Source organism: Halichoerus grypus, chromosome 13 (genome assembly GCF_964656455.1).
Source record: "Halichoerus grypus chromosome 13, mHalGry1.hap1.1, whole genome shotgun sequence".
NCBI lineage: Eukaryota > Metazoa > Chordata > Mammalia > Carnivora > Phocidae > Halichoerus > Halichoerus grypus.
In genome coordinates, this window is record NC_135724.1 from 73,335,463 (window position 1) to 73,361,994 (window position 26,532).

The 26,532-nt window shown below is 48.0% G+C and overlaps 1 protein-coding gene across 1 annotated transcript; it reads left to right on the plus strand.

The window, feature by feature from the left end:
- Nucleotides 1-11,856: 11,856 nt before the first annotated feature.
- Nucleotides 11,857-26,210, plus strand: NIPSNAP1 (nipsnap homolog 1). The gene is made up of 10 exons (XM_036123154.2): nt 11,857-12,007; nt 18,644-18,771; nt 18,966-19,011; nt 19,273-19,367; nt 21,326-21,396; nt 21,544-21,684; nt 21,997-22,028; nt 22,392-22,486; nt 23,640-23,723; nt 25,023-26,210. Exons 1-10 carry the CDS (start codon nt 11,916-11,918, stop codon nt 25,085-25,087), a joined length of 849 nt encoding a protein of 282 aa, XP_035979047.1. The 5' UTR covers nt 11,857-11,915; the 3' UTR covers nt 25,088-26,210.
- The last annotated feature ends 322 nt before the right edge of the window (nt 26,211-26,532 follow it).

Here is a 26,532-nt window from a genome sequence, read left to right on the forward strand (position 1 = left end):
CAATTTCCTCTGTTTTGACTGAAGAGTAAGCAGTCCTTAAATGTTAACCATCGTTAGCATCACCTCCCCTACAGATGGGAAAAATGAGAAGCTCAGCAGGAGAGAGCCACCTACTATTATGTAGATAGCGAGAAGCAAAGATGGGACTCAAAACCCAGATTTATCCCACCCAGAGCTTGCTGGCATTACCATTTCACTGCCCTGCTTCCCTAAGTGTGGCTGCCAAGTTGCTCCCTGTGTAGCCCTCCCAAACCACGAACTGTCATTCTGGAGCACTCAGCAGACACTGTTGCTGTAACTATACCATAGTATAAATCTAGATCTCCACAGGCCCCTGTGGTGCCATGAATCACCAGCATATGCTGGCCCATCCAGCAAAGGTGCTGTGGGGGAACTTTATATCCTGTCTACTGACTGCTAGCAAATTCTCCCCACCAAAATGATTGTTCAGGGTAGTGTGGGCTTGGAGTGAGAATGTCTTCATTTTAATTGCTTCAGTTCTTCCCCGTAGGTGGGAGAATCAGGGTGGATTCTCCTAAGGGCCCCCCACAGGGACAACAAATCAGGGCTTTAAACCAGGGCCAGGACTGCTGACAAAAAATAAGTGATTCTGGGATCCTACTGAGGAGTAGAAAAGGCTGTAGATCAGACAGCAGGGGTAAAAATGACATTGATGGCCAGTAATAGCTCCTTTTTATGGAAGGCTTACTAGGTGCTAGGCACTGGGCTAATTGGCCAAAGATGCCAAATTTAAACATTCTTGGGGAGACACACACGTAGATATATGGGTCTGGATCTCAGAAGGGAGGCCTGGACGAGGACTAAAAATAGATGTAATGGAATATTATGCTGGCATTAAAAGCGCCATTCACAAAAAACAAACACAAATGATAATAGTACCTACCAGATAAGGGCTTGAGAAGGAATAATTCAAGCAGAGCTCATTAAGAAAGATCTGGGGGTTCCTGACTGGCTCAGTCAGTAGAGCATGCAACTCTTTTTTTTTTTTTTTTTTTTAAGATTTTATTTATTTATTTGAGAGAGGAGAGAGAGAGCACAAGTGAGGTGAGGGGCAAAGGGAGAAGCAGACTCCCCGCTGAGCAGGGAGCCTGATGCGAGGCAGATCCTGGGACTCCAGGGTCATGACTTGAGCTGATGGCAGGTGCTTAACCAACCAAGCCACCCAGGCGCCGTGAGCATATAACTCTTGATCTTGGGGTTGTGAGTTTGAACCCCACATTGGGAGATAGAGTGTACTTAAAAATATATATGTTTTTTTTTTAAATAATTAAGGGGCCCCTGGATGGCTCAGTGGGTGGAGCATGTGACTTTTGATCTCGGGGTCATGAGTTCAAGCTCCAAGTTGGGGTTAGAAATTACATAAAAAAATAAAATATCAAAAAAAAAGAAAGTTCTGGACACACAGACACCAGTTAGTAAATACTTGTTGAATGAAGAAATAAAGGACACGAGGAAATACTGAATGGTCTCACCTATGGGAACGGTATGAATAGCTACAATATATTATGTGCTTACCATATAAGGTACTCTGCAAAGGGCTTTGCATGCTTTATTTCTTTTGATCTTTATCAAAACCCTACTTGGTAGGTACTATATCCCCAGTTTACACATGAGGAAACTGGCTAAGGCTGAAAGAAGGTAATTTACCCAAGATCATAACCGGAAGAGATGAAATTTGCATCCAGCATGTTTTTTATCTAGATTTCACCTTAGTTACATTTTTGTTCCTCCATTCTTCCTGAAGATCAGTGGCTCTCAAAGTGAGGTCCATTCCCTCCAGGAGACATTTGGCAATATCCAAAGATTTCTTTTGGTTGTCACAAGTAGGGGATGTTCCTGTACTCCATGGTAAAGGCTGAGGATGCTGTTAAACATCTCACAATGCACAAGACAACCTCCCACAACAAAGAATTATGCAGCCCAAAGTATCAATAGTGCCCAGCTAAAGAAATCCTTCTTAGAGCAATTATTCTTTTTTTTTTTAAGGATTTATTTATTTATTTGAAAGAGAGGGAGAGAGTACAAGCGGGCGGGGTAGAGGAAGAGGGAGAGAGAATCTCAAGCAGATTCCATGCTCAGCTAACCCTAAGATCACAACCTGAGCTGAAACCAAGAGTGGGTGCTTAACTGACTATGCCACCAAGGTGCCCCTAGGGCAATGATTCTTTAACTGCTTTTGTGGATTTTTTTTTTTTAAGTCAAAAACACTCTATCAAGAATCTGATGAAACCAGTGGACTTTCTCCACATAGGAATACACACACACATACACATGCACAAAATTTTAGAAGGTTCATGAAAAGACTCCTCCAAAGCATATGGTAAGCCCCAGATTAAATCAGCTCATCACCAAGACTGAATCAACTCATACCAGATACTGCATGTGAATGCTAGATTATAACCTGTCTGCCAAAAATTGGACTTTGTTGTTTCTGGAATTACTTTTACTGTATTTGGCATGAAGCCAGTGTCCTGCACAAGGGTGTTATAAGAAAAAGCCCTGTGGAACTCTGTCTTTAGTAGAGATTTAGCCGACAGAGATACACACAGCATCCTTTCTATGAAGACTCACAAGAGAAGTATCTCTTAACTCTAGCATTTATATTTCTCATGGGAGACTGGTTTGCTTTTTATTTTTTTAATAACGTTCATTGTGTTTTCCTTATCTCATAAGTAATCCTATGCGTTACAAAAAAGAAATAGAAAGTGCAGATAAGCAGTGTGGTAGGCATAATTCTAAAATGTCCCCCATGGGTAGCTCAGTCGTTAAGTGTCTGCCTTCAGCTCAGGTCATGATCTCGGGACCCTGGGGCTGAGCCCGGAGTCAGGCTCCCTGCTCAGTGGGCAGTCTGCTTCTCCCTCTCCCTCTGCCCCTCCCCCTGTTCATGCTCTCTCTAGCTCTCTCACTCAAATAAATAAATAAAATCTTTTAAAAAAATTAAAAATTTTTTTAAAAAGTAAAAAATAAAATGTCCCCCATTGATCTACAGACTTGTACAATCCTCCCCCTTGGCCATGGGCAAGACCAATGGATATGATGGGATATTATTCCTGTGATTATGTTGCTTTATACGGCAAAGGGGATTTTTGCAGATGAAACGCCTTAATCAGTTGTGTTCATCAAAAGAGAGATTATCCCAGGAGGATACTGAACTAATCAGGTGAACTCTTTTTTTTTGTTTTTAATTCCAGTATAGTTAACATATAGTGTTATATTAGTTTCAGGTGTACAATATAGTGCCAGGTGAACTCTTTTTTTTTTATTCAAAAGAGAGAAAACAGAGAGGGGAGGGTGGGTGGGCAGACGGACAGGGACAAGTAGACTGTGCACTGAGCACAGAGCCCGATGAGGGTCTCGATGCGGAGTTCAATTCCATGACCCTGAGATTATGACCTGAGCCGAAATCAAGAGTCGGACACTTAACTGACTGAGCCACTCAGGTGCCCCTCAGGTGGACTCTTAAAAGGAGATTTAGGGGGGCGCCTGGGTGGCTCAGTCGTTAGGCATCTGCCTTCGGCTCAGGTCATGATCACGGGGTCCTGGGATCGAGCCCCACATCGGGCTCCCTGCTCAGCGGGAAGCCTGCTTCTCCCTCTCCCACTCCCCCTGCTTGTGTTCCCTCTCTCACTGTGTCTCTCTCTGTCAAATGAATGGATAAAATCTTTAAAAAAAAAAAAGGAGATTTAGGGTTCAAAGATAAAGGAAGTCTGAGACATGAGTTCCTCTTGACCTGGAAAAAAGCAAACATCCATGCTGTGAGCTGCTTATAGGACCTCATAGCAAGAAACTCTGGGTGGCCTCAGGGAGTGGAGAGTGGTCCCATCTGACAGCTAGCAAGAAAACAAGGACTTCAGTCCCACAACCACAAGGAGCTTAGTTCTGCCAACAACCGAGTAAGCTAGGAAGAAGGATCCTGAGCTCCAGGGGAGAACCATGGAATGGCTGACAATTTGATTGCAGCCTTGTGAAACCCTGCACAGAAGATCATGCTAAGCCATGCCTGGATTCCAGACCCATGAACACCGTCAGATAAAAAATGTAATTACCACTAAATGTGTGGTAATTTGTAAATACAGCAGTAGGAAATCGATATGGGCAGAGAGAAACAAACAAAATTTAATGAAATGTTTTATTTCAAAATAAAAAAATAGGGGCACCTGGGTGGCTCAGTCGGTTAAGTGGCTACCTTCGGCTCAGGTCATGATCCCAGGGTCCTGGGATTGAGCCCCACATCGGGCTCCCTGCTCGGCGGAGAGCCTGCTTCTCCCTCTCCCTCTGTCTGCCACTCTGCCTACTTGTGCTCTCTATCTCTGTTAAATAAATTAAAATCTTTAAAAAAATAAAAATAAAAAAATAGGGGCACCGGGGTGGCTCAGTCATTAAGTGTCTGCCTTCGGCTCAGGTCATGATCCCAGGTTCCTGGGATCAAGCCCCACATCGGGCTCCCTGCTCAGCGGGAAGCCTGCTTCTCCCTCTCCCCCTCCCCCTGCTGTGTTCCCTCTCTCACTGTGTCTCTCTCTGTCAAGTGGATAAATAAAATCTTAAAACACACACACACACACACACACACACACACACACACACACGAAGAATGGAGATTTAAATAAAATATTTTTTTAAATAAATAAATAAATAAATAAATAATTTAATTTAATATTTTTTTTAAAAAGAAACTGAGCAAACTAAGAGGTTCTGGCCTGTCTTGGTCACCTGGCCCAGGTGATCTGGGACCTAAGACTTCTGAGGCCATGGGCAGGAACCAGTGTTCCAAGGTGCCATCCTGAGGCACTGAACCTGAAGGCAGGCAGCCTGCAGGGAACAACTCCTATCTGAAATAACAGCAGGAAAGGAATAGAGAACAGCTTAGGAAATCACTAGTACTCATCCTGCTCTCTTTGGGCCTGGAACTGAAGATCTTTGGATTTTCCCAGGACGTCCCTTGTGCTGTTAGAGAGGCAGGCAGACCTGAGTTGGAATTTCTACTTTTCTGTGACCTTGGGCAACTTAGCTTCTCTGAGCTTCAGTTACCTCATCTGTAAAAATGGGCATTAATAATAAATGCTTTGACGTGTTTAAGAGCCCTTTTAAAAATAAGAATTGATATTTATTGAGCACCCTTTATGTCTAAGGTGCTGTGTGGCCTTGAAAAGGTTTTTATCATCTCTGGACCTCCATTTTATCATCACTTAAAATGGAAGAATAGAAAATGGGATTGCAAGTAGCAAAACCTCAGAGCACACATTTATTGCACTTTTACTGAGTGATCATTTCTGTACCCATGCATTCTCATTGAGTTCTCATGGTTAAATAGGTTATTATGCCCATGAGACAGTTAAGACAACTGAAGTACCCAAAGCTAACTTACTGGCCAAAGCCACACAGCCTAACAGAGAGACCAGCCAGGTTTCTAGCTCTGGGCCCATAGTCTTCCAATGATAGCATGCTGCTGGTAGCAAACATGCCTTTGTCTACAGCAGATACTGACAAATGACTGTTTTCTGGCCTAAAATTTATAATCTTGCTTAACTGGCCTTTGATGCTGTTTCTGTGTTCCTCACTGCGGTAGATACTTTTGAATCTCAAGCTAACAGTATGTATTAGCTTCCTAGAGCTGCTGTAACAAAATAACACAAACCAGGTGGCTTGGAACAACAGAAACGTATTGTCTCACAGCTCTGGAGGCTAGAAATCCAAGATCCAGAAGTCAGCAGGGCCCAGCTCCCTCTGAAACCTGGAGGGGAGGCTCCTTCTTTGCCTCTTCCAGCTCCCAGTGTCCCCAGATGTTCACTGGCTGGTGGCGACATCACTCCAGCCTGTACACAGCCTCTCCTTGTGTCTGTACATCATCTTCCCTCTGTGCATGCCTGTCCTGTGTCCAGATTTCCCTTTTCTATGCGACACTGGTCTTGTTGGATTGGGACCCACCCTAATGACCTCATTTTAACCTGATTACCTCTGTAAAGACCTTATTTCCAAATAAGGTCACATTTTGAGGGACTGAGATTGGGACTTCGGTATCTCCTATTTAGGGGACATGAATGGGCAAAACACTCTTGTTTCTTCTTTACTGTCACACTCTCTATGCTTCTGACACTATATCTGGGGCTTTTTCACACCAAACAATTCTCTGGGACACCAGCTGGATGGCCTACAATTCAACTCAATTCTGGCACTAACTAGAGTTAGTGCAGATCCTACAGGTTAAGGACACAGTCCCATGAGACTACTCCTCCTTCAGACACCAATCATAAGTCCTGGTTGTCATCTGTACTTCTAACTTACTGGCTACAAATTGGGGTTCCTGTGACCTCCTCCTTAGACTTGGTAATTTGTTAGAATGGCTTGCAGAATTCAGAGGAACACTTGGGCTGTTTTATTATATAATAAAGGATACAGATGAACAGCAAAATGAAGAGGAATATAGGACAAAGTCAGGAAGGATCCAGGGAGCAAGAATTTCTGCTTCCGTAGAGTTGGGGATACACCACTTTCCAAACATATGGATATGTTCACCAACCTGGAAGCTCTCCGAACCCACTACTTTTGGAATTTTTATGGCAGCTTCATCTTGTAAGTAGGCATGATTGGTCATTAAGTCAACCCCCAGTCCCTCTCCCCTTCCAGGAGGAAGGGGGTTGGGGCTCAAAGTTCCAAGCTTCTAATGATGGCTTCATCTTTCTGATGACCCACCCCATCCAGTATCCCACAAAAGGCATTGCCTCATTAGAACAAAAGATGTTCCTATCACCCTGGAAATTCCAAGGGATTTAAAGAGCTCTGCGTCAGGAACCAGGGTCAAAGGCCAAATATTTGAACAAAAGGTGCTGGTAGCACTCTTATCACTTAGGAAATAACACGGGTTCTAGGAGCTTTGTGCCAGGAACAGATGAAATATATACTTTTCTATAATTTCACAGGACACAATTCAACCCGTAAGAATTCCCTTCCAAGAGCAGGTTCGAGGAGCATCATTTATGCCAGTATAGCCAGGGAGGTCCAGGAAAGTCACATTTTTCAGGAAGGATGCCTTCTATAAACTTCACATGATTCAAAACTTCATATTCCAAGACCAGTTTTCCCCCAGGAATGAATGTAAAGTTGGTGATGGAATGGGCTTGCACAGCTCATAAATCTACAACCGTCTTACTGTATTTTTGCTTTTGATGCTGCTTTGTATCTTTGCAGCATTACCTCTACCTGTGGGGACTCTTCTAAATTAACAGCACCACCTCTCGAGGAGGTGATTCAGTCTTCTTTGTACTGTTTTATCACATCCGGTATCTACTCCAAAGGTATTGATTTGGGGTGTGTTTTTCAGCACTAGTATCTCTACTTGGTAAATGTTTGAATGATGTTGTTATAGCTTTTTAAAGTGGTTTGTAATGACAGTTAATGTCAAAATAACAGCTTAATGGGCACAAAAAGCAGTTGCTAGGGTCCAAAGCACGTCAACAACAGCGTGATTTGCTCCATAAGGATGCAGAAGGTGGTCATTTGCTTTCCCCACTGAAGTGGTGCCACCGTGTGGCAGTGGCATAAACAGGTTTTCATTCATTCTATCCCCGGTGGCTTTGAAGTTGTTCAACACCTAAGGAGTAAAAATGTTTTCTTTTTCTGGCATTTGTGTGAATTCCAGTTTACACATGGAGTGGCATTCTGTTAACATTTTTGTGTACTGTGTCAGAGTCACATAATTCATATCTGCAGATGATGCCTACTACAGAATGGCTGGAACTTGGCAGTGTGGCTCGTGCCCTAGCTGAAACATAAAAGCTTTCTTGTCCCTGTCCCTCTTGTTTGGGGTCTCAAGGAGCTAGGGGATGCATTTCTCAGAGAGGAGTTGGGCCTGAGCATAAAAGCCCATCAATAAGGAACAGGCGACACTGTCACAGCTGGGTAATTTGTCTCTTTGCTCTTCTGCAGCCCATTTGGTGATGATGTATTTGTCCCAGAGAATAGATGATGGCAGGTTTGTTCATATTTTACACTTATGAACCTGCCTGTTCCTCTCCACCTGGCTCTGGCCATTTGTCTTTGTCCCTGGCTCCTCTCATTTCATTTCACAGATTGGGCAGCAGGCCTTGGCCATGAGTTATGAAGGTGGATGCTGTGCAGGCAACTTTGGGAAAGGAGAAGAGATGGGTCAGCTCTCTGCAGAAAGGGGAGGGATGGACAGTCTGGGAGAAAGAGCGGTCACAGACTCAGTGGTGGGCAGGAAGGGAGCTCGAGAGGAAGGGGAGGGAGAGATCTTCGGACAGAAGACAATGATGCTGGGGAGGCCTGCTCACAGAAGATGGTTTGGAATGCTAAGTCCAATCCCAATAATTAAGCTGGGCCTAGTACAAAACCTAATCATGGTAGCCGTCCTCCCAGGTGGCCCCCATGACTCTTGAATCTTGGTATTTACACCCTTGCAAAGCCCCCTCCCACGCTGAGCAGGGCCGACATATGTAACCCATGGGACATGCAGAAATGACAAAGTGTGACTTCCAAGGTCACAAGAGTCCTTGAAGTTTCCACTTTACTCTCCCTTGGATCACTTGGTTGGGGGGAAGCCCGCTGCTATGTGGTAAAGACACCCAAGCAATGCCTGGAGAAGTCCATGGAGAAGGAACTGAGGCCCCTGGCCAACAACCAGCACTCACTTGCCAGGTGTGTGAGCAACCTACTTGGAAGCAGATCCCACAGCCCCACTCAAGCCTTCAGATGACCACAGCCCAAGCTGACATATATATCTATATATTAATAAATATATATTTTGATAAATATATATTTTAATAAATATATAGATATATATGTCTAATATATATATTAGTTTATTTATTTATTTAAATAATCTCTACACCCAATGTGGGGATCAAACTCACAAACCCAAGATGAAGAGTCCATGCTCTTCCAACTGAGCAAGCCAGGTGCCCCACCAAGCTGACATCCTGATTGCAGCATTGTGGGAGACCCTGAGCCAGAACCAGTCCAGTTAACTACTCACTCCTGAATTTCTGACCCATTTGGAACCATGTGAGATAATGATTGTTTGTTGTTTCAAACTGCTAGATTTTGAGGGTAATTTACTCCAGAGTAATTGGAAATGGTCTAATTCCTTATTTGTAGAATTGTTGTCCAACATCTACCTGGTTTGCTGCCCAGAATGCACAGTCCATGGGTCAGGGACACACTCATACCAGATGCTCAGTTAACCAGGATTGCATGTCACTGAATGCCACAAAGAGAGCCCCTGTGCCCTACTCCTTCAAGCAAGGTAAGTGGAGTTAGTTAAGCAAGGAAAAGATTCTGCGATGAAGTGGATATGTGTTGTGAGGAGAGGGACAGGGCCACATTTAGGATGACCAAATCTCCTGGTTTCCCTGGGATAGATGGGTTTCCTGAATGGGAGGTCTTCCAGTGCAAAAACTGGGAAAGTCTAGGGTAAACTGGAATGAGTTGGTCACCCTAGCTAGGGTTGGGTTTGGGGTCTCGAAGCTGCACTTCCAGTAAGCTGCCATACTGTGGTTCATATGACATGGGGAAGAAGATCCATCTCCCATCTCTCCTGGTCAGGGGTGGGAGCATGCTCCTGGAACCACCCAGTGTTATCCTCTTGCCCCACTTAAGTGGGTGGAGATGGGGAAACCCTCTTGGAAATGTCAGCCCGAGGAGGCTGCAGGTCAGCCCTCCCTCCTTTTCCCAGCAGAGGTGGCCAGAAACATCTGGAATTTGGTGAAGACGCTCACCCTAGACTAGGAGGGCTAGCCCCTTCCTAGAATTACCCTCAAAATCTAGCAGTTTGAAACAATAAACAATCATTATCTCACATGGTTCCAAATGGGTCAGAAATTCAGGAGTGAGTAGTTAACTGGACTGGTTCTGGCTCAGGGTCTCCCACAATGCTGCAATCAGGATGTCAGCTTGGTGGGGCACCTGGCTTGCTCAGTTGGAAGAGCATGGACTCTTCATCTTAGGTTTGTGAGTTTGATCCCCACATTGGGTGTAGAGATTATATAATTAATTAATTAATTAATTAATTAATAAGCCAGTCCACGGGTTCTGGCTTCCCATGGTTTCATTACCAAATGCCCTCTACCACATGGTCAATGTATTGTTCTGCAGCCTCTGTTGGCATAATTCAGTCACAGGTCACCAAGCCTGCCTGCTCCATTGTTGGAGAGGTATTCTTTGTACTGAGAAGCTGCCTCAACAGCTTTGATTATGCTAAACATTTCTAACCTGTTTCTTCCTGGCTGCCTTCTCACATACTAGGCACACATTGCTTTCTCTGCCTAAGGTTCCCCTTGCCTTTCTCTTCTTCTTCTTTTTTTTTTTTTTAAAGATTTTATTTATTTATTTGGCAGAGAGAGAGAGAGAGAGAGAGCACTTGCACAAGCCAGGGGAATGGCAGGCAGAGGCAGAGGGAGAAGCGGGGCACAATCCCAGGACCCTGGATCATGACCTAAGCCAAAGGCAGACACTTAACCAACTGAGCCTCCCAGGTGCCCCTTGTGCTCTTCTTTGTTAACACAGAGAGCAGGCCTCAGGCTCACAGCCTTCTGCCTTAGCTGCAAGGCAGTGGCCACAGTGTTGTGTCCACCACATTTATTTTGATGGTTCTGCCTATTTACGACAATTGATCCAGGTTTTCCATTTATCATGAGGATAGAGTTTCCTTTTTAAATAAATCACACATATAATACATGTTCCTTTAGAAAACAGAGGGAAAAAAATCATAGTGCAAGCTTTACTTCCTTACAGAAGTCATTACTGACCCTCAAGTGTATATAGGATCTCCCTTTTTCTCTTCCCCACGCATTGTAAGTCCTCACACCTCCCCATATTTCTTCATAGTCTGCACTGTAATTGGCAAAATACTTTTGTGTACATTTTTCACTTATTCAGTAAATATTTAATGTATCAGGCAGGAGAAGTGAGGGGAGAGCAGCCTAAAGCATCTGTCTGAAAGGGCTCAAAGTCAGTGTTGATTTGATTTTGTTTCCCTTACCAGACCTCAAGTCCCAAAAGGGCTGGGGGCTTGTCCTGTCCACCTTTAATGTCTCAGAGCTTAACACAGGTGATAGCCAGGCTGACTCAGTATTTGCTGAAGGATTAACAAAATTAATGCCTGCCCTCCGCTCCCCGCTGCCAAGCATACCAGGAGGGGGCCACCGGTCAGTGGTCAGTGGGTGGATATTCCTTTGGGGGTGTGCATGCAAGTATCTATGCATGCACCCAGGGACCTGGGCCCCTCGTGGAGTCTGCAAACTCCCTGCTCTTGCTGAGGTGTGTGACGTGGGGGATTGTGGACTGAGAGGGGATTAGTTTGGAAGGCAGGCAAAGGAGTCAGGGCAGGGCCAGGAGAAGGCATGGGGCCCAGGATGCCCAGGTAGAGATGGTAAAACGGTATAAAGATAGAAAAGGAGATGGAGAGGAAATGTACTGGTGGCCCAGAGCCTGGTCCAACTGTATTCAATTGTTAGGGGTTTGTTCCTTTGATAATGTGCTAAATACTGCCTGTGGATCCTTCCTCCCCAGAAAAAAGCACAATTTCAGGGGGCCTACTGACTGACCCTCTGCCAACTAATCTTGAGTGCCCAATTAAGAACCCTAGTATCAATGTTCGACGCTCCCATTTTACCGAGGTGGACACTGGGGCCCAGAGTGGGCAAAGGCCTTGGTCAAGGTGACAGAGCAAGTGAGTACCGGAGCTGCAGGGACTCTGAGGACAGGAAACTGTGTTCAGCTCAGCCTTTGTGGAGTTGGGGGATGCCCGGCGGCAACGCCCACCTGAATGCTTGCGGGAGGAGGCGGGCCAGCCGGGTGGGGCGGGGCGTGGGGCTTACTCAGGCCCCGCCCTGCCGCCGGGTTCGGGGGCGGGACCTTTCTCCAACCTGCGCCGCTCCAACATGGCTCCGCGGCTGTGCAGCATCTCTGCGGCGGCGCGGCGGCTGCTGGGGGGCCCAAGGCCCGGCGCCGCGGACATTGCGGCTGCTGCGCGGTGAGAGCCGGGCCGAGGGTGGGGGGAGCGGCGCGCGCGCGCGGGGGGTGCGGGTGCGGGGGCCAGGGTCTGGGTCTGGGGATGGGCAGACTCCGGCTTGGAATCTATGGGTTAGAGGCGGGGGCAAGATCTAGGCCTGGGGAGGAGCTCTCGGCAAAGAATGGGAGAGATGGTAAGATATGCGTAGGGTCTTTGTCCTAGTGGGTACTTGGCTCTGGGCACAGAATGAAAGATGGGGTGAATGAGAGGGGCATGTCCTGGGCCCTGGAGAGTGGGAACGGGGCAGAGGGCAGGAGTGGCTCCTTCTTTAGGCCTTTGGGACGATTGTGAAATAGCACCCACTGGGGGCTTCTAGGAGGGGCAGCTCCTCCCTTGGGAAGTTCTGGGAGGAAGAGATACGGGGAGCAGTGCGGGACCCCCAAAGGCCATGGCTGCAGAGATCCTTTGTGCCCCAATCCTGAACAGTGCAAGTGGGGCAAAGGAGGCCTGGGAAGGGATGGGAGTTGCCCAAGGTCACTCCCTTTGGTGTCTCCAGGTGGCATTGGGTCTGGACACAGTTCTCCTGACAACCAGTGCTCTTTGCACCACAACTGGTGGCCTCCTGAGAGGCGGAGGCTGGCTTGGCCAGGCACTCAGCCTGGGCTTTTTTGGGGCGCTGCTCTGGACTGAGGCAGGGCTTTGCTTCCCTGACCAGGCCTGGGAGGCCCCTCCCTCCTCCGTCTCCAGGGCCCTCTACTTTCCCCATCTCCCCATCACCCTCTAGACACACTTGCCTGTCTCCCCGACTAGCATGTCGCATCATTTTTCTGTTAATCCAGCCCTTACCACAGGGTTCAGGACAGTATGCTCAAGAACATATTGCTAATGAAGTAAGACACCTGTCTCCCCACCTGTGGAAAGGAAGCAGGGGGCCCTCCTGTCCAGCAGCCCAGGCATGAAGCTGCGGAGTTCTGTTTGACCTTGCCATGGGATCCCAGAGCACTGTGCAGCGAGGCTCTTGGGCTGTTGGGAAAGAGGAGCCAGACATGTGCCCCCACCCCGACTGCCCAATAATTGGGGAGAACCCTCCTATCATGAAAAGACCCTGGAGTTTGTCTGGCACCGGCAAATCTAACTCAGCCTTTCTTAGTGGGGTGGCCTTGGGCAAGTCATTTGGCCTCTTAAAGTATCAGATTCCTCATTTATAAAATAGGAATGATAAAATAGTATGTATCTCCTAGAGTTGTTGAGGGTTAAAAGGCCACATCTGGTATGTGAGGCTTCTAGCCCCTGGTGAACATGCAACAGATGTTGCCCTCGTTCAGACAATTTCTGCATAAACCCCTTATAATATCAGGGCTGAAATGGCCTTGGGGAGATCATCTTCTATGAGCCCCTTGTTTTCCAGATGAGAAAATTGAGGCTGGGGGTGAGACCTCACTTCCCCCACGGTAACAGAATCAGTAGGTGGTAGAGCCATTTGTGTGGCAAATATCCAGAGACCACAAAAGGAGCATGGGACATAGAGGCCACCTGATGCTCCTCACTTAACTCACTTGGATGAGGTGCATGGGACATAGAGGCCACCTGATGCTCGTCACTTAACTCACTTGGATGAGGCGCTGAACCTTTGTGAACCTTGGTTTCCTTTTCTGTAAAGTGGGGATGATAATCTCTGCTGGGCATTTTTGTAGGATTGCTGTGAGGGCACTTGGATTAATACTTATCAAGTCACTCAAGAACTGCTTCATAGTTACTTATGCCCTGGTCTCTCTTTAGGTACCTGGGAACATCCCTGCCTGTTGACCTTTAGCCCATCCCATATCTCTCTCAAGTCACTAGAGGGGCAGGCAGCAGCCTTTCTGACCTCTGAGGTTTGGGGGCTGCTGGGGTAGAGACAGAGTGTGGGCTTTGAAGTCAGATGGATGTGGATTGGAATCCTCTTGGCCATTAATTAACCATCCTTGAATAAGGCATGAAAAACCTCTGAGCCTCATTTTTCTCAAAAACATATTGTGAAGATTAGTTCTTAGCACATAGTAATTGCTCAATAAATAGCAGTTGTTACTGTTGCACCAGTAATCCTGTTAACAGAACTTTAGTTCTTTTATTTTTATTATTATTAAGTAAGCTCTATGCCCAGCATGGGGCTTGAACTCACGACCCTGAGATCAAGAGTCACATGCTCTATCGACTGAGCCAGCCAGGCGCTCCAGAACTCCAGTTATTTTAGTTCTCCTGGTGTGTCTTCTCAATATACACTTCTGGAACAGTAAGCAGAAACATGGTCCCTTTCTGTAGTCAGCCAACTCAAAACAGAAGTGTATTTCAGAATGTGCATAGAGCTGAGCTTCCTAGCATATAAATCTAGAGAACATTCTGGAGCAATTTCATGTTGGGGAGGGGGCATCAGACTGTTGACTCCTATCGAGAGTGCAAATGTGACATCTACTGAAAAGTTCTCATCCGGGACAAATATTTGTTGAGCAACTCCCATGCCAAAAGCACTGTGCTGTGTACCATGGGGGGATGGGAGGACATTGGCTAATGACTTCCCATGTGGCTGGGGAGACAAGACAGATGAAAACTATGAGAAGGCTGATGGGGAAATGTGAGAGGTGTTTTTGTGGAAGGGGCTAAACTGGTCCATCTGGGGCAGCTCCTTCCCATAGATTGGACAAAGCTGCATTGTGTTTTTCTAGGCCCAAGAGGCATTCTTAATATAGTTGAGATACCAGAATCTTTGGCATTCCTGAGATGACATGAAGAAGAAAAAAAGGAAAGAAATTGGGGACTGCTCTAGAGCAGTGATTCTTAAACTTGAGCAGGAATCAGAATCCTGTGGTGGGCTTGTTAAAACCCAGATTGCTAGGCCCACCCCCAGAATTTCTGCTGCCATAGGTCTAGGATGGGGCCTGAGAATTTCTCAGGTGACATTAATGCTGTGGGTTTCAGAACCACTGGGATAGTGAATCCTGGCTCTGGCTTGGCAAAGTACATGAGAGCTAGAATTCCAAGTGGAGACATCCAGCCTTCGTTTTGTACACAATGCGGAGCCGTAGAAGACTTTTGAGCAGAGCAATAGCATCACCAAAATGGTGCTTTACAAAGATGGATGGGCGGATTAGGAAAAGTGGGGAAAGAGTAGGAGCCGGGAGATCAGTTAGGAAGTTTGGTAGGAACAGTGATATTGGCTGCCCTGCCATGTCAGGCCCTTTCTCTAGAAGACCCATCCTAATGCCCCTATTTTACAGATAAGGAATATAAGTCTCAGAGAGATGAAGCTGAGCTGAGATCAGAACCTGGATTCATCCAGAATCTGTGCTCTTAAGCACTAATTCTGCTGCTGATAGTAGGGAGCGTAAGGGCTCCTGAGCCCTGCATCCACACTCTGAGCCACCCTTTCTCTAATTTCTTACCTTCCAGCTTTTATTGTCTTTAAGCAGCTCTGTCTTAGCTTCCCCCGCCCCGCCCCATTTATTTCCCAGATGCAGACTGAGCACGTGCTGGGTGCCCAGCACTGTTCTAGGCCCTGGGATACAAGGGGCAGACAAGATCCCTATCCCTGTGGGGCTACTTCTAGTGGGGAGACAATAAACAAGGCACATAATCAAAGAAAAAAACAAGGTATAATGTGGGAGAAGGAGCTACGGAAAAATAGAGGACAGGGTGAGAGGGGTTGGGGAGTTCAAGGGTAGGAGAATGTTGTGATTTCACTGTGAAAGTGAAATTTGAGTTCGTGAGAATGTGAGCCTATGGACACTGGCTTGGAGTTCAGACCCTGACCTGGGATTTTGGACAGGTCTTATCTTGGGTTTTACCTGGAGAAAAGATCTTTAGAGATAGGTTATACTCCAGCTTGCTCGTTTGACACACGGGGAAACTGAGGCCTGTAAGCATGAAAGATTAGAGAGTGGGGAGCAGAGATGGGAACCCATCAGAGCTCCTGGATTCCCCTGCCATTCCCCCAGAGTGGAGAGCATTCTAGCCCCCCACTCTCTCTCCAAGGGCTGGCCTCCTGGCTCTTTATCTTGGTCAGTACTGATGTTAATAAATTACTCAAAGCCCAGTCCTGGAGCACAAAGGTCTTGGCTGACAGTAAGTAGGAGCCACTGTTTTCCCTGCCACTACCCCTTCCAAGGGAAGCATCCCCTCTACATTCAAACCAAAGGTCAAATCTCTCTGCCAGTGGCTTTGTTGAAACACCTGGTTCTTCCCAGTGTGTGCCTGATGCTCCCCCAAGTCAGTGCTCAAACCCGAGGCGGGGGCTGGCTTTGGAGGAAAGAACTCTGGGTTGGTTCTTTTTTTTTTTTTTTTTAAGATTTTATTTATTTATTCGACAGAGAGAGACACAGTGAGAGAGGGAACACAAGCAGGGGGAGTGGGAGAGGGAGAAGCAGGCTTCCTGCTGAGCAGGGAGCCCAATGCGCAGGGAGCCCGATGCGGGGCTCGATTCCAGGACCCTGGGATCATGACCTGAGCCGAAGGCAGACGCCCAACGACTGAGCCATCTGGGTTGGTTCTTGCCTCAGCTCTGCCCCTGATTTACTATGTGACCTTGGGCAGGTTCCTTAAAACTCCTGACTATTTTCTTATCTCAAAAATGGGGATACTAATAGTTATCAACACTACATAGATGCAGCAGGATCACTCTTCTGAAAAGCTGATCATGGATCCCTGACACAGAGGATGTCCTCAGCTGAAGTATCTGTAGCGAAGCTCCCTTATTCTGGTCACCAAATTTCATAGAACCACACTGATGATCTGATGATAATCGTCTTTTTGGTTTGTTAGTGAAACAAATACATGCATAATGACAGAAAGCCTATGAATTCAGGAACACTTAAAACAATTTTTTTTTAGCTTTACAAAAAAACTATAGTGAATAAATAAAAACTTAACCATCTCCCTCTCCCCTCTCCCAGGTTAGCAGTATTAGGTTTGGGATAAATCTTTACTCATCTTTCTCTGTGTTCATACAAATGTTTTACTACTTTAAGATGCTTTTATTTAATTTCCTCAGTCCCAGTGGGCTGCTCCATATTTTGGAAAAAAAATAATACTTTGATTTGCAAGACAATTATTTTTATTTTAGTCATAGAAAAGGATTGAAAAGGGAGAGGGCTTGCTGGCATTTAAGGACCCCACTGCCAGGCTCCCTGGCTAGAAATCATCCAGCAGGAGACTGGCTTTTCAGGCCTGACTACAAATTGTATCCCTGCTGCTAAGCAAGAAGATTTGTAGCCTCTGGCAGCCTAAAAATAAGCCCCGCCCCTGCTGGGACCTTGTGTGGGAAGTATAGTTAGGTCTGGCAGGACCTGGTGGCAGGTCCCCTGCTCTGAACAGAATTCTTTCTTTCTTTCTTTCTTTCTTTCTTTCTTTCTTTCTTTTCTTTCTTTTCTTTCTTTCTTTCTTTTCTTTCTTTCTTTCTTCTTTCTTTCTCTCTTTCTTCCTTTCTTCCTTCCTTCTTTTCCCTTTCCTTTCCTTTCCTTTCTTTTCTTTTCTTTCTTTCTTCTTTCCACCTTATCCAGGTTCACAGGGTGGATATTTGTCAATTAAGTGTTGCCTGGATGAATGAATCTTGCCTTGTATGCCTTTTCACCCCTTCTATCTGCTTTGATCTGCTAAATCAGCCCTGGAGATTCAGAGACTGGTCAGATCACCTCCTCTGGAGAGTTTGCCCAGATTGCCAAAGGCTTGCTCACCTAGGCTCTCCCAAATACCTCTGGCTACAATTATGTTCCAAAGCCTGCTTCTTCCAGTGGACTATGACTTCCTCAAGGACAAAGTTTATTTTTCTTTGGCTTTTTTTTTTTTTTAAAGATTTTATTTATTTATTTGACAGAGAGACACAGTGAGAGAGGGAACACAAACAGGGGGAGTGGGAGAGGGAGAAGCAGGCTTCCCATGGAGCAGGGAGCCTGATGTGGGGCTCGATCCCAGGACCCTGGGATCATGACCTGAGCCGAAGGCAGACGCGTAACGACTGAGCCACCCAGGCACCCCTATTTTTCTTTGGCTTTACATTTGTGGGGGCTGGGAAGGGGCACAGGCCAAGTGTAGTGTGAGCACTGGAGAGGATGATGAGTATAGGCTTCTGTCAGAGGAGACAGAAATTGCAAATAAAGCATTGAGGAAAAGAGCCTGGCATGTTCGGGGAGGAGCAGATCTGGAGAGTAGGGTACACAGGTTGGGCGGAGGGGACAACAAGGAGGCTGGCAAGATAGGTTGGGCTGTTAGGGGTTTTGGACATCAGGCAAGGTGGGTTTGGGGTTGATCCTCTTGGCAGAGGGCTGCAGATATATGCCCCAAGTGGAGCAGATGTGTGCCGCAAAGAGCCCGTTGGAAGGGGGATAAGTAGAGGCAGGGAGGCTGGAGAGAGGTGGGAGGTGGGGCTGCTTCTCCCAGCCTCCCAAGGCCCTGCAAAGCTTCAAGAAAAAGACTGGGCAGCCATGATCTCGAAAAGGGACCAGGTCTGCTCAGCTGGCTCCAGTGATGTTTTACACTCTGGAGCCGCCACTGGATTCCATGGCCCCTTTCCTAGAGATGTGGGTCATCAGGATATCTGAGGGACGGGGGAGCAGGATATCTGAGCAGATGGAAGAGCCAGGGCTATCCCCACTTCTTTTTGTCCTCCTGAATTCCTCTGCCCGGCAGCTTCTATTCCAAGGACAATGAAGGTAGCTGGTTCCGCTCCCTCTTTGTGCACAAGGTGGATCCCCGGAAGGATGCCCACTCCACCCTGCTATCCAAGAAGGAAACCAGCAACCTCTACAAGATCCAGTGTGAGTGGCTTCTGAGCCAGCCTGCCCTCCCGGAGCCTCTGGGGGCCTGCGAGGCTTCAGCTGGGACATGAGAGGGGCTGGGACATCCTGAGCTGTCCTGGGAGCCCTGGCCCTGTGGGATGACCCCCCATCCCAGCTTCCCACAGATACACACACCCTTTGCTTCACTTCCCACTCTCTTTCCTCTATTGCAGTTCACAATGTGAAGCCTGAGTGTCTGGATGCCTACAACAGCCTGACGTGAGCATCCTCCTCCATCTGCTTGTCCCATCCCCTGCTTGGGCGCGAGACTCCATCCCAGCCTCGTTCTCCTTGCAGAAATCTAGGAGATGTAGATTTCAGAGCCAAAAGTCCTAAGGATGAATTGTCCAGCCTCTGCATCTTAGAGATGGGGAGACTGAAGCCCAGCCCTGAGGGCCTGAGTTGGAACCCTTATCTCAGGGGCCCTGGTGGCTGGTGTGAGCCCTCCCCCATCTCTCTGTCCCCCTCCCCCCACCCCAGGGAGGCTGTGCTACCCAAACTGCACCTGGATGAGGACTACCCCTGCTCGCTCGTGGGCAACTGGAACACATGGTACGGGGAGCAGGACCAGGCAGGTGAGGTGCCCACCTCCCCAGTGCCATTGCCACCCAGCCCAGGTCTCTGGCATCCCTCATGCCTGGCCACCCTCCTCTCCCTCTCTCCAGCGGCACTTAGAGGGATCTTTCTAAATGGAGTCTTCATCAGCTTACTCTGCTGCTCTTTCTTCTCGAGGGCCTGGGATGCCCTGCCTGTAACTTTTCCCTCTTGGTCCTCAGTATGAGATTTATCCCTTTTCTACTGGCCAGCATTCCTGGTCTTGGTAGACTTCCATCCATACAGTATTTTTGCTGTTTCCCTTGGGAAAGAGGCCTTTCTTTTCTTTTTTTTTTTTTTTTAAAGTAAAGGCTTTTTTTTTTTTTTTTAAGATTTTATTTATTTATTTGACAGAGAGAGACACAGCGAGAGAGGGAACACAAGCAGGGGGAGTGGGAGAGGGAGAAGCAGGCTTCCCACGGAGCAGGGAGCCCGATGTGGGGCTCGATCCCAGGACCTTGGGATCATGACCTGAGCTGAAGGCAGACACTTAACGACTGAGCCACCCAGGCGCCCGGGAAAGAGGCCTTTAAACTCTAGGGTCAGACCATTTTGCAGATAGGAAAATCAAGGCACAGATGGAGTCAGAAGGCAGGTAAGGAATAGGCCAAGGATGGGAAAGATCAAAAGTCTGAGCTTCCAAATTGCTGGTCAGCCAACTGCCCTCAGCTCTAGCCTGCCTGACTTACCCTTTGGAAACCTTCCTCCCTCAATCCCAGCCATGCTTCCAGGGTTGGCAAGACTGTTTCCTTTCTTCTCTTCCACCTTTATTATTGGAAGGAGTAGTATTTTACTGGGACTGCCGTAACAAAGTGCCAACTGCTGGGTGGCTAAAACAAGAGAATCGATTCTCTCAAGTTCTGGAGCCCAGGAGCCTGAAATCTAGGTGTTGGCAGGGCCATGCTCTCTCCAAAGACTCTAGGGGAGAATCTTATCTTGCCTTTTCCAGCTTCTGGCAGTTGCTGGAAATCCTTGACTTTCCTGGGCTTGTAGATGCATCCCTCTCATCTCTGCCTCTGTTGTCACAGAGCATTCTCCCTGTGTGCCTCTGTCTTCACATGGTGTCCTCTTGGTGTCTGTGTCCAAATCTCCCTCTTCATATGAGGACACCAGTCATTGAATTTTGGGCCCACCCAGTATGATGGCATCTGAGCTTGATAGCATCTGTGAAGACCCTATTTCCAAATAAGGTCCTATTCTGAGGTTCTGGGTAGGCATGAACTTTGGGGGAAGGGGGACACCATTTGACCCAGCATAGGGGCTATGATAAAAAATTCAAACAGTACAAAGAGTTTTCAGTGAAAAGCAAGCCTCCCTTCTGCCCCAGGCCTCAGTTCTCTGCCCCAGAGGCATCTCCTGTCACAATCTCTTGGGTCTCCATTGAGAGATGGTACATAGCCCAGCATCTCTGGATATGTCCCCATACCCCTAAACAGATGTGCTAGCACACTGTGCATGCTGTTCTGGTCCTTGTTTGTTTTTCTTTTTTTTTTTTTAGTTCACTGTCTTAGAATATTCCATTTTAGCCTATCAGACCTACTCTCCTTTTGTCCAGCCTATCCATTATAAGCCTGGTGTTCATGTGTGCTCATGTGCCTTGGATACAAGGACACGTCTGATCCTCTTGTGCTATTTAAGGAAGGTTGGGTGCAATTATTATTCCCGTTTTCAAGTTGAGGACATTGAGGCCTGGAGGGGGTCAAAGGCCACCTGGCAGACCTGGAGCTCAAACCTAGGCCTCCTGGGCTTGTGTCTGGGGTTATCCCCTGCCCAGCGCTACCCCCCACCAAGGCAAAGGGAACTCAGAGAGTCCTGGTGCTAAGGGGACTCAGCTGGAGACTGCCCCATTTCATATATCCTTAGCCAGCCTTGGGGAAAGCAGGGCAGAGTCCCAGCAGCCCTTTGACCTGTACCTCCCATTTTCTCCCCCACACAACAGTACACCTGTGGCGATTCTCAGGCGGCTACCCAGCCCTCATGGACTGCATGAACAAGCTCAAAAGCAATAAGGTATGTCGGTATCTGCTCCACAAACCTCTCTGAACATTGGCTCTAGCTCAGCCCTATGCGGGGAGCTGCCACCACTCCCCCATGGGGACACAGTGCTAGGGTGGGGGGCTCTTTATGGCCACCATGCCCAGACTGCCGTGCCCACAGGAGTACCTGGAGTTCCGAAAGGAGCGGAGCCAGATGCTGCTGTCCAGGAGAAACCAGATGCTCCTTGAGTTCAGCTTCTGGAACGAGCCACAGCCCAGAGCAGGCCCCAACATCTATGAGCTGAGGACATACAAGCTCAAGGTGCCTCCCCCTCACCGGTTGCCTGCCTGCCCCCCGCTTTCCCTGCTGTGGTGCTGCTTTACAGATACCCTGACATGGGGGGATGGGAGGGGGTCCTGTGCCTCAGCACCTAGATGGGGCTTCTGGCCTCTCCCTGCCTATGGGCTCAGAACGTGTGCACCCGTGCACACCCAGTGTGAGTCAGGGCCCCTGAGTGAGGCCAAGTGGCCCCTGGGGCTGGGGAGGCAGGACGGTTTCCCATCTCCACCTAGCTGTGACATTGGAATCTGAGATGGGGGCTCATTTCCATTCTTTCCTCTGGTTCTCTTTCAGCCAGGAACCATGATTGAGTGGGGGAACAACTGGTGAGTGGTGGTGCCAGGGGTTGGGGGGACCCTGCCTACCTGCCCTGCCTAGTTCCCTGGCATGCCACCTTTCCCAGGGCCATATGGCAGGGAGCCTGGCATCCTCTGCCCCTCATGGATCCAGGAGAAGGATCCAGCTAGGAGGTGAGGATCTCCTAGAGGATTGTGAAGCCTCCCCTCGTAGTAGAATGCCCAGCCCCTGGCTGTATCTCTGTCACCCCCTTCCCTGACCATCTCTGAGAGCTGAGGGTCCTACCTCTGGCTCCTCCCTTGAGGTGTGGCTGAGAAATCAGCCTGGGGACACCGCAGAGGGCCTTTTGCACTGGTCCTGGCCTTGTTCCACACTCTTCTTGCCATCCCTAGGGCTCGGGCCATCAAGTACCGGCAAGAGAACCAGGAGGCGGTGGGCGGCTTCTTCTCGCAGATAGGAGAGCTCTACGTTGTGCATCACCTCTGGGGTAGGCTGGGGACCCTCCAGGGCCCCTCTGCTAGTCCCCTTTCCCCACTGTCACTCTTTATAGGTAGTGCGAATACATTAGTGCCCTTCTGGAGTTTACGTTCTAGCAGGGAGAGATACTACCTCTGACATAAACTAACACAAAAACATTATTTCCAATTATTACAAATAATAAAGAGGCAGGGAAAAATGATAAAGAAACACATGGGAATGGCTTGGATAGACAAAGAAGGCCTCTCTGAGGAGGTAAAATATTAACTAAGCTAAAGGATGAGAAAGAGCCAGCTTGTGAATTGCCAGGGAAGGGCATTCTAAGTAGAGGGTACAACATGTGCAAAGGTTCTGCGGTGGGGAAAAGGCCTTTGAAGAGTGCAGAGGAGGCCAGTGTGGAGAGAGTGAAGAGCGGGAGGAGACAGGGACATACCAGATCAGGCTGGGCCTTGCAGGCTGTGGGATTGGGATTTATCCTAAATGCAATGGGAGACTGATGCAGCATTTTAAGCAGCATGACATGACCTGATTTGTGTTCCAGTAGGATTCCTCTGGTTGCCATGTGCTTTGCCGAGGGTGCTTTGTAGGGGAGCAAGAGAGGAAGTGAGGCATCAGGAGATGGTTAAACTAGTTCCGGCAGATGAGTTCAGGAGGATGGTAGCCTGGCCTAATGTGGTGGCAGTGAGGATGCTGAAAAGGCCACAGATAGATTCATTAGTCTGGAGGTGGCCAGTGGGCCTTGTGGATGAATTGTCTGCGTGGGGTGAGGCAGGGAGAGGAGAACTCCAGATTCTTGCTTGAGCAGCTGTGTGTCTCTTACTGAGACCCTAGGCAGAGCAGGTTGAAGGGGTCAGGAGTGTAATTTTGGCCCTTGGAAATGTTGCATTTGAGATGCTGACACATCCAAGTGGAGACATGAAGTGGGCACCGGATACATGGGTGTGGAGCCCGAGGGAGAGTTCTGGGCTGGAAATAGAAAGTTGGGAGTTGTCAACAAATGTACTAATGGGATGAGATTGTCAAAGCAGACAGTGTTTGCTAACAGTTCGAGACATTGGGAAGAGACAGCAGGACAGGGTTTGGGGCAATGACAGGAGGGCCCTGTGCTAGGTATAGGATCAGATCCTCTGTTCCCACGGAATGAGCCAATGCCTTTCCCACAGCCTATAAGGACCTACAGTCTCGGGAGGAGACTCGAAACGCTGCCTGGAGGAAGAGGGGCTGGGACGAAAATGTCTACTACACAGGTGAGTGCTTCCTCTAGGGGGTCAGCCTAGCCCTTGGAGGTCATCTGCCAAGAGCCCAATGTGAGGATGGAATCCCCTTTGCAAGGAGGTCAAGTCTCACTCGATTACCTCCAGTGATGGGGAACTTACTTTTAAGACAGTGAGTGGGGTTCTGTCCTGGTGGCACACTCCACGTGATCTAAGCAGTGGGTCTAGGTGAGTGCTCCAGGCGATGAAAACACAGATGGTCCCTATGCACTGTGACCTCAGGCATGGTTCTTCACCACGGTGAGGCTGTTTCCTCATCTGTAAGATGGTGACAGTGATAGTGCCTCCCTCAGAGGGCTGGAAGGAAAATTCTAGGAGCTAAGTTAGGAAAAGTGCTTCACCCAGACTGGCACAGAGGAAGCACACAGCAAATTTTTTGAGGAAGTTTTTTGTTCTCTGTGTTTGCCACATTGCTGGGACCCCTGAGAACCACTTGGAGTCGACAGGTGTTGATTGAGCGAGCCCTCACCGTGTGCCAGGGACTGCAGTGGGTGGGTGGCTAGGGGCCACAGAATGAACAGGAGCCTTTCCCTCCCCTTGAGGAGCTTACAGTTAAGTGTCCACACTTACCAGCTGATGTGGGGGAAAATGCGCTTCCTGAAGGAGTTAGCGGGAGCCTCACTCTTGAAAGTGTGATATTGAATGATCGTATCAGGATCTCCTGGAAGCTCGTTAGAAATGCCAAATCTCAACTCCCGCCCCCATCTGCTGAATCAGAATCTGCACTTTAACAAGAACTATAGGTAATTTGTATGCATAGTAATGTTTGAACATCTCTGAGCAAGAGCAAAGTGGCTGACCTCCTGGGTGACCTTGGGCTGACCTCCTATGGGCTGCAGTCTCCCTATCTGTAAAGTGAATCATTTGAACTAAATCAGTGTTTTTCAAATCTTAGCCACTCGAGGACACCCTCATAGCTTTTGTCCTACCGGTATACTAGGGCTATAATTATTTTCTTGATATTTTCCTTTAAATCCCCCTACTTTCTTCTACACCTAGCTTTGTCCTAAGCATTATTATCTGTGAAGTCACTTTTTGCTATGCTACTTGTTCTTTCACATCACAGGAACATAGATATATCATTATGAAAATAAAAAAATGTTGTATCTCGGCACCAAGTCCCCTCTTAAGCCACAATTGGGCGCTTTCCATTCCAGGAGGGCAGTGGGGCTTTCCCTGTCTCAGCATCCCAGGCCTCCTCCTCCTTCAAAGTCCACTTGTGGGGTTGGCTTGCCTCTGCACCCTCTGTGACCTCTGCCTCTCTTTCCACAGTCCCACTGGTGCGACACATGGAGTCTCGGATCATGATCCCATTGAAGATCTCGCCTCTCCAGTGATGCTGCCTCTGCCCCTGCCTCCTTCCCCTTCTCCCTCAGGGCAGCCATGGACAGAGGAGCTCCCAGTCCTGCTGTCTTGGTTTTCTCTTGGATCTGGGAGGACTCTGGGTGTTCGTGCTCAGCTCAGACAAGGGGAAGCTGAAGGATGACAGGGTTCTGAGGACTTGCAGCCCTGCCCAGACCCTTCCCACCTTCCCCGCTCACCCCTTCCCCTGTGCCAGAAGCAGTTTTTAATTTCTCTGAATGAAGAACAGCAGCCTTTTATGTCTTCTCACATTTCCCCCTGAGATTCCTCATCTCAAGGCCACCAGTCCCCAGTTACCACCATGGAAGCCCTCTGTTTAGCTTTAGTTGTACAAAAGGTAGTGTGTCAAGTGGTTAGAGAGGAGGTGGGAAGGGAGGAGGTCAGACCAGGCCTGGCTCTCTGGAATTCCCTGGTCTCCACTGGGCCACGCACTTGCTGGATCGTCTGAGCCAAGTCCCTCCTGAGCCAAGTCCCTCCTGTCAGGGAAAAGCCTAAAACTGCCTCAAGAAGAAAAGGGGAAAACCTTCAAGTTAGCACAGAGTGAGGTCCTACATATTCCACTCAGAAAGTCTGGGAAAAGGGATGGGAGCTGGGAAGGATCTGGGTCACAGAATGGGGCATAAACCTAGAAGGTAGAACAGAATTCAGAACTTGGATTTGAACTGCAGAATTTGGAATATGGAATCAGGAATATAGAACAGAGGTAATAGAAGACCACCTGGGAAGGGGTTCTTAATACAAGACAGTTGGAAAGAGGCTCATCTCTTTCTCCCTACATGATATTGAGACCTTGACTGTTCAGTTTCAGCCCTTCTGTGTTGGGAGAATCTCCTGCCCTTTCTATTTCATTCCTGCAGGTGAAGTAAAGGGCCAGGGCCTGTATTTCCCTCACCCTGCATTCCTTTTCTCTCTTCATATTCTATCAGCCCAACCCCCATTCTACTGGGCCACTGGGTATGTGGATTGGGGTCAGTGACTTTGGGAGCCTCCTGGGTGATCTCTACACCTCATGAACCTCTAGGTGGCTTGATTCTATCTCCCTTTGAGGAAAACTTGTGCTGTCACTAATGGAACCAATTAAATATTTACTATAAATCATGATGTTTTTTCTTCATCTGTGAGGAACTTAAGCAGGTGCTAGAGGCAGGGCCAGTTTCCTAGTTCCACCTTGCTGATTTACTTCCCCTGCCCTGTATTGTGTTCCCTGAGCTATAATCAGGGAGGGCCTTCCCCCATGGCAGAAGGCATTCAGGACATCAGCGTTTCTACCTCCAGATAAGTAGAATTTACACCAAAAGTCCTGAACTCTGTAGAATTCGTACCAGGGGTAGAAAACACCTGAGGCTGTCAAATGCTGCATTAGAGTTGTGACTCTGCCCTAGGCAAATGGGGAAACTATTGATGCATCCGTGGAAAAAAC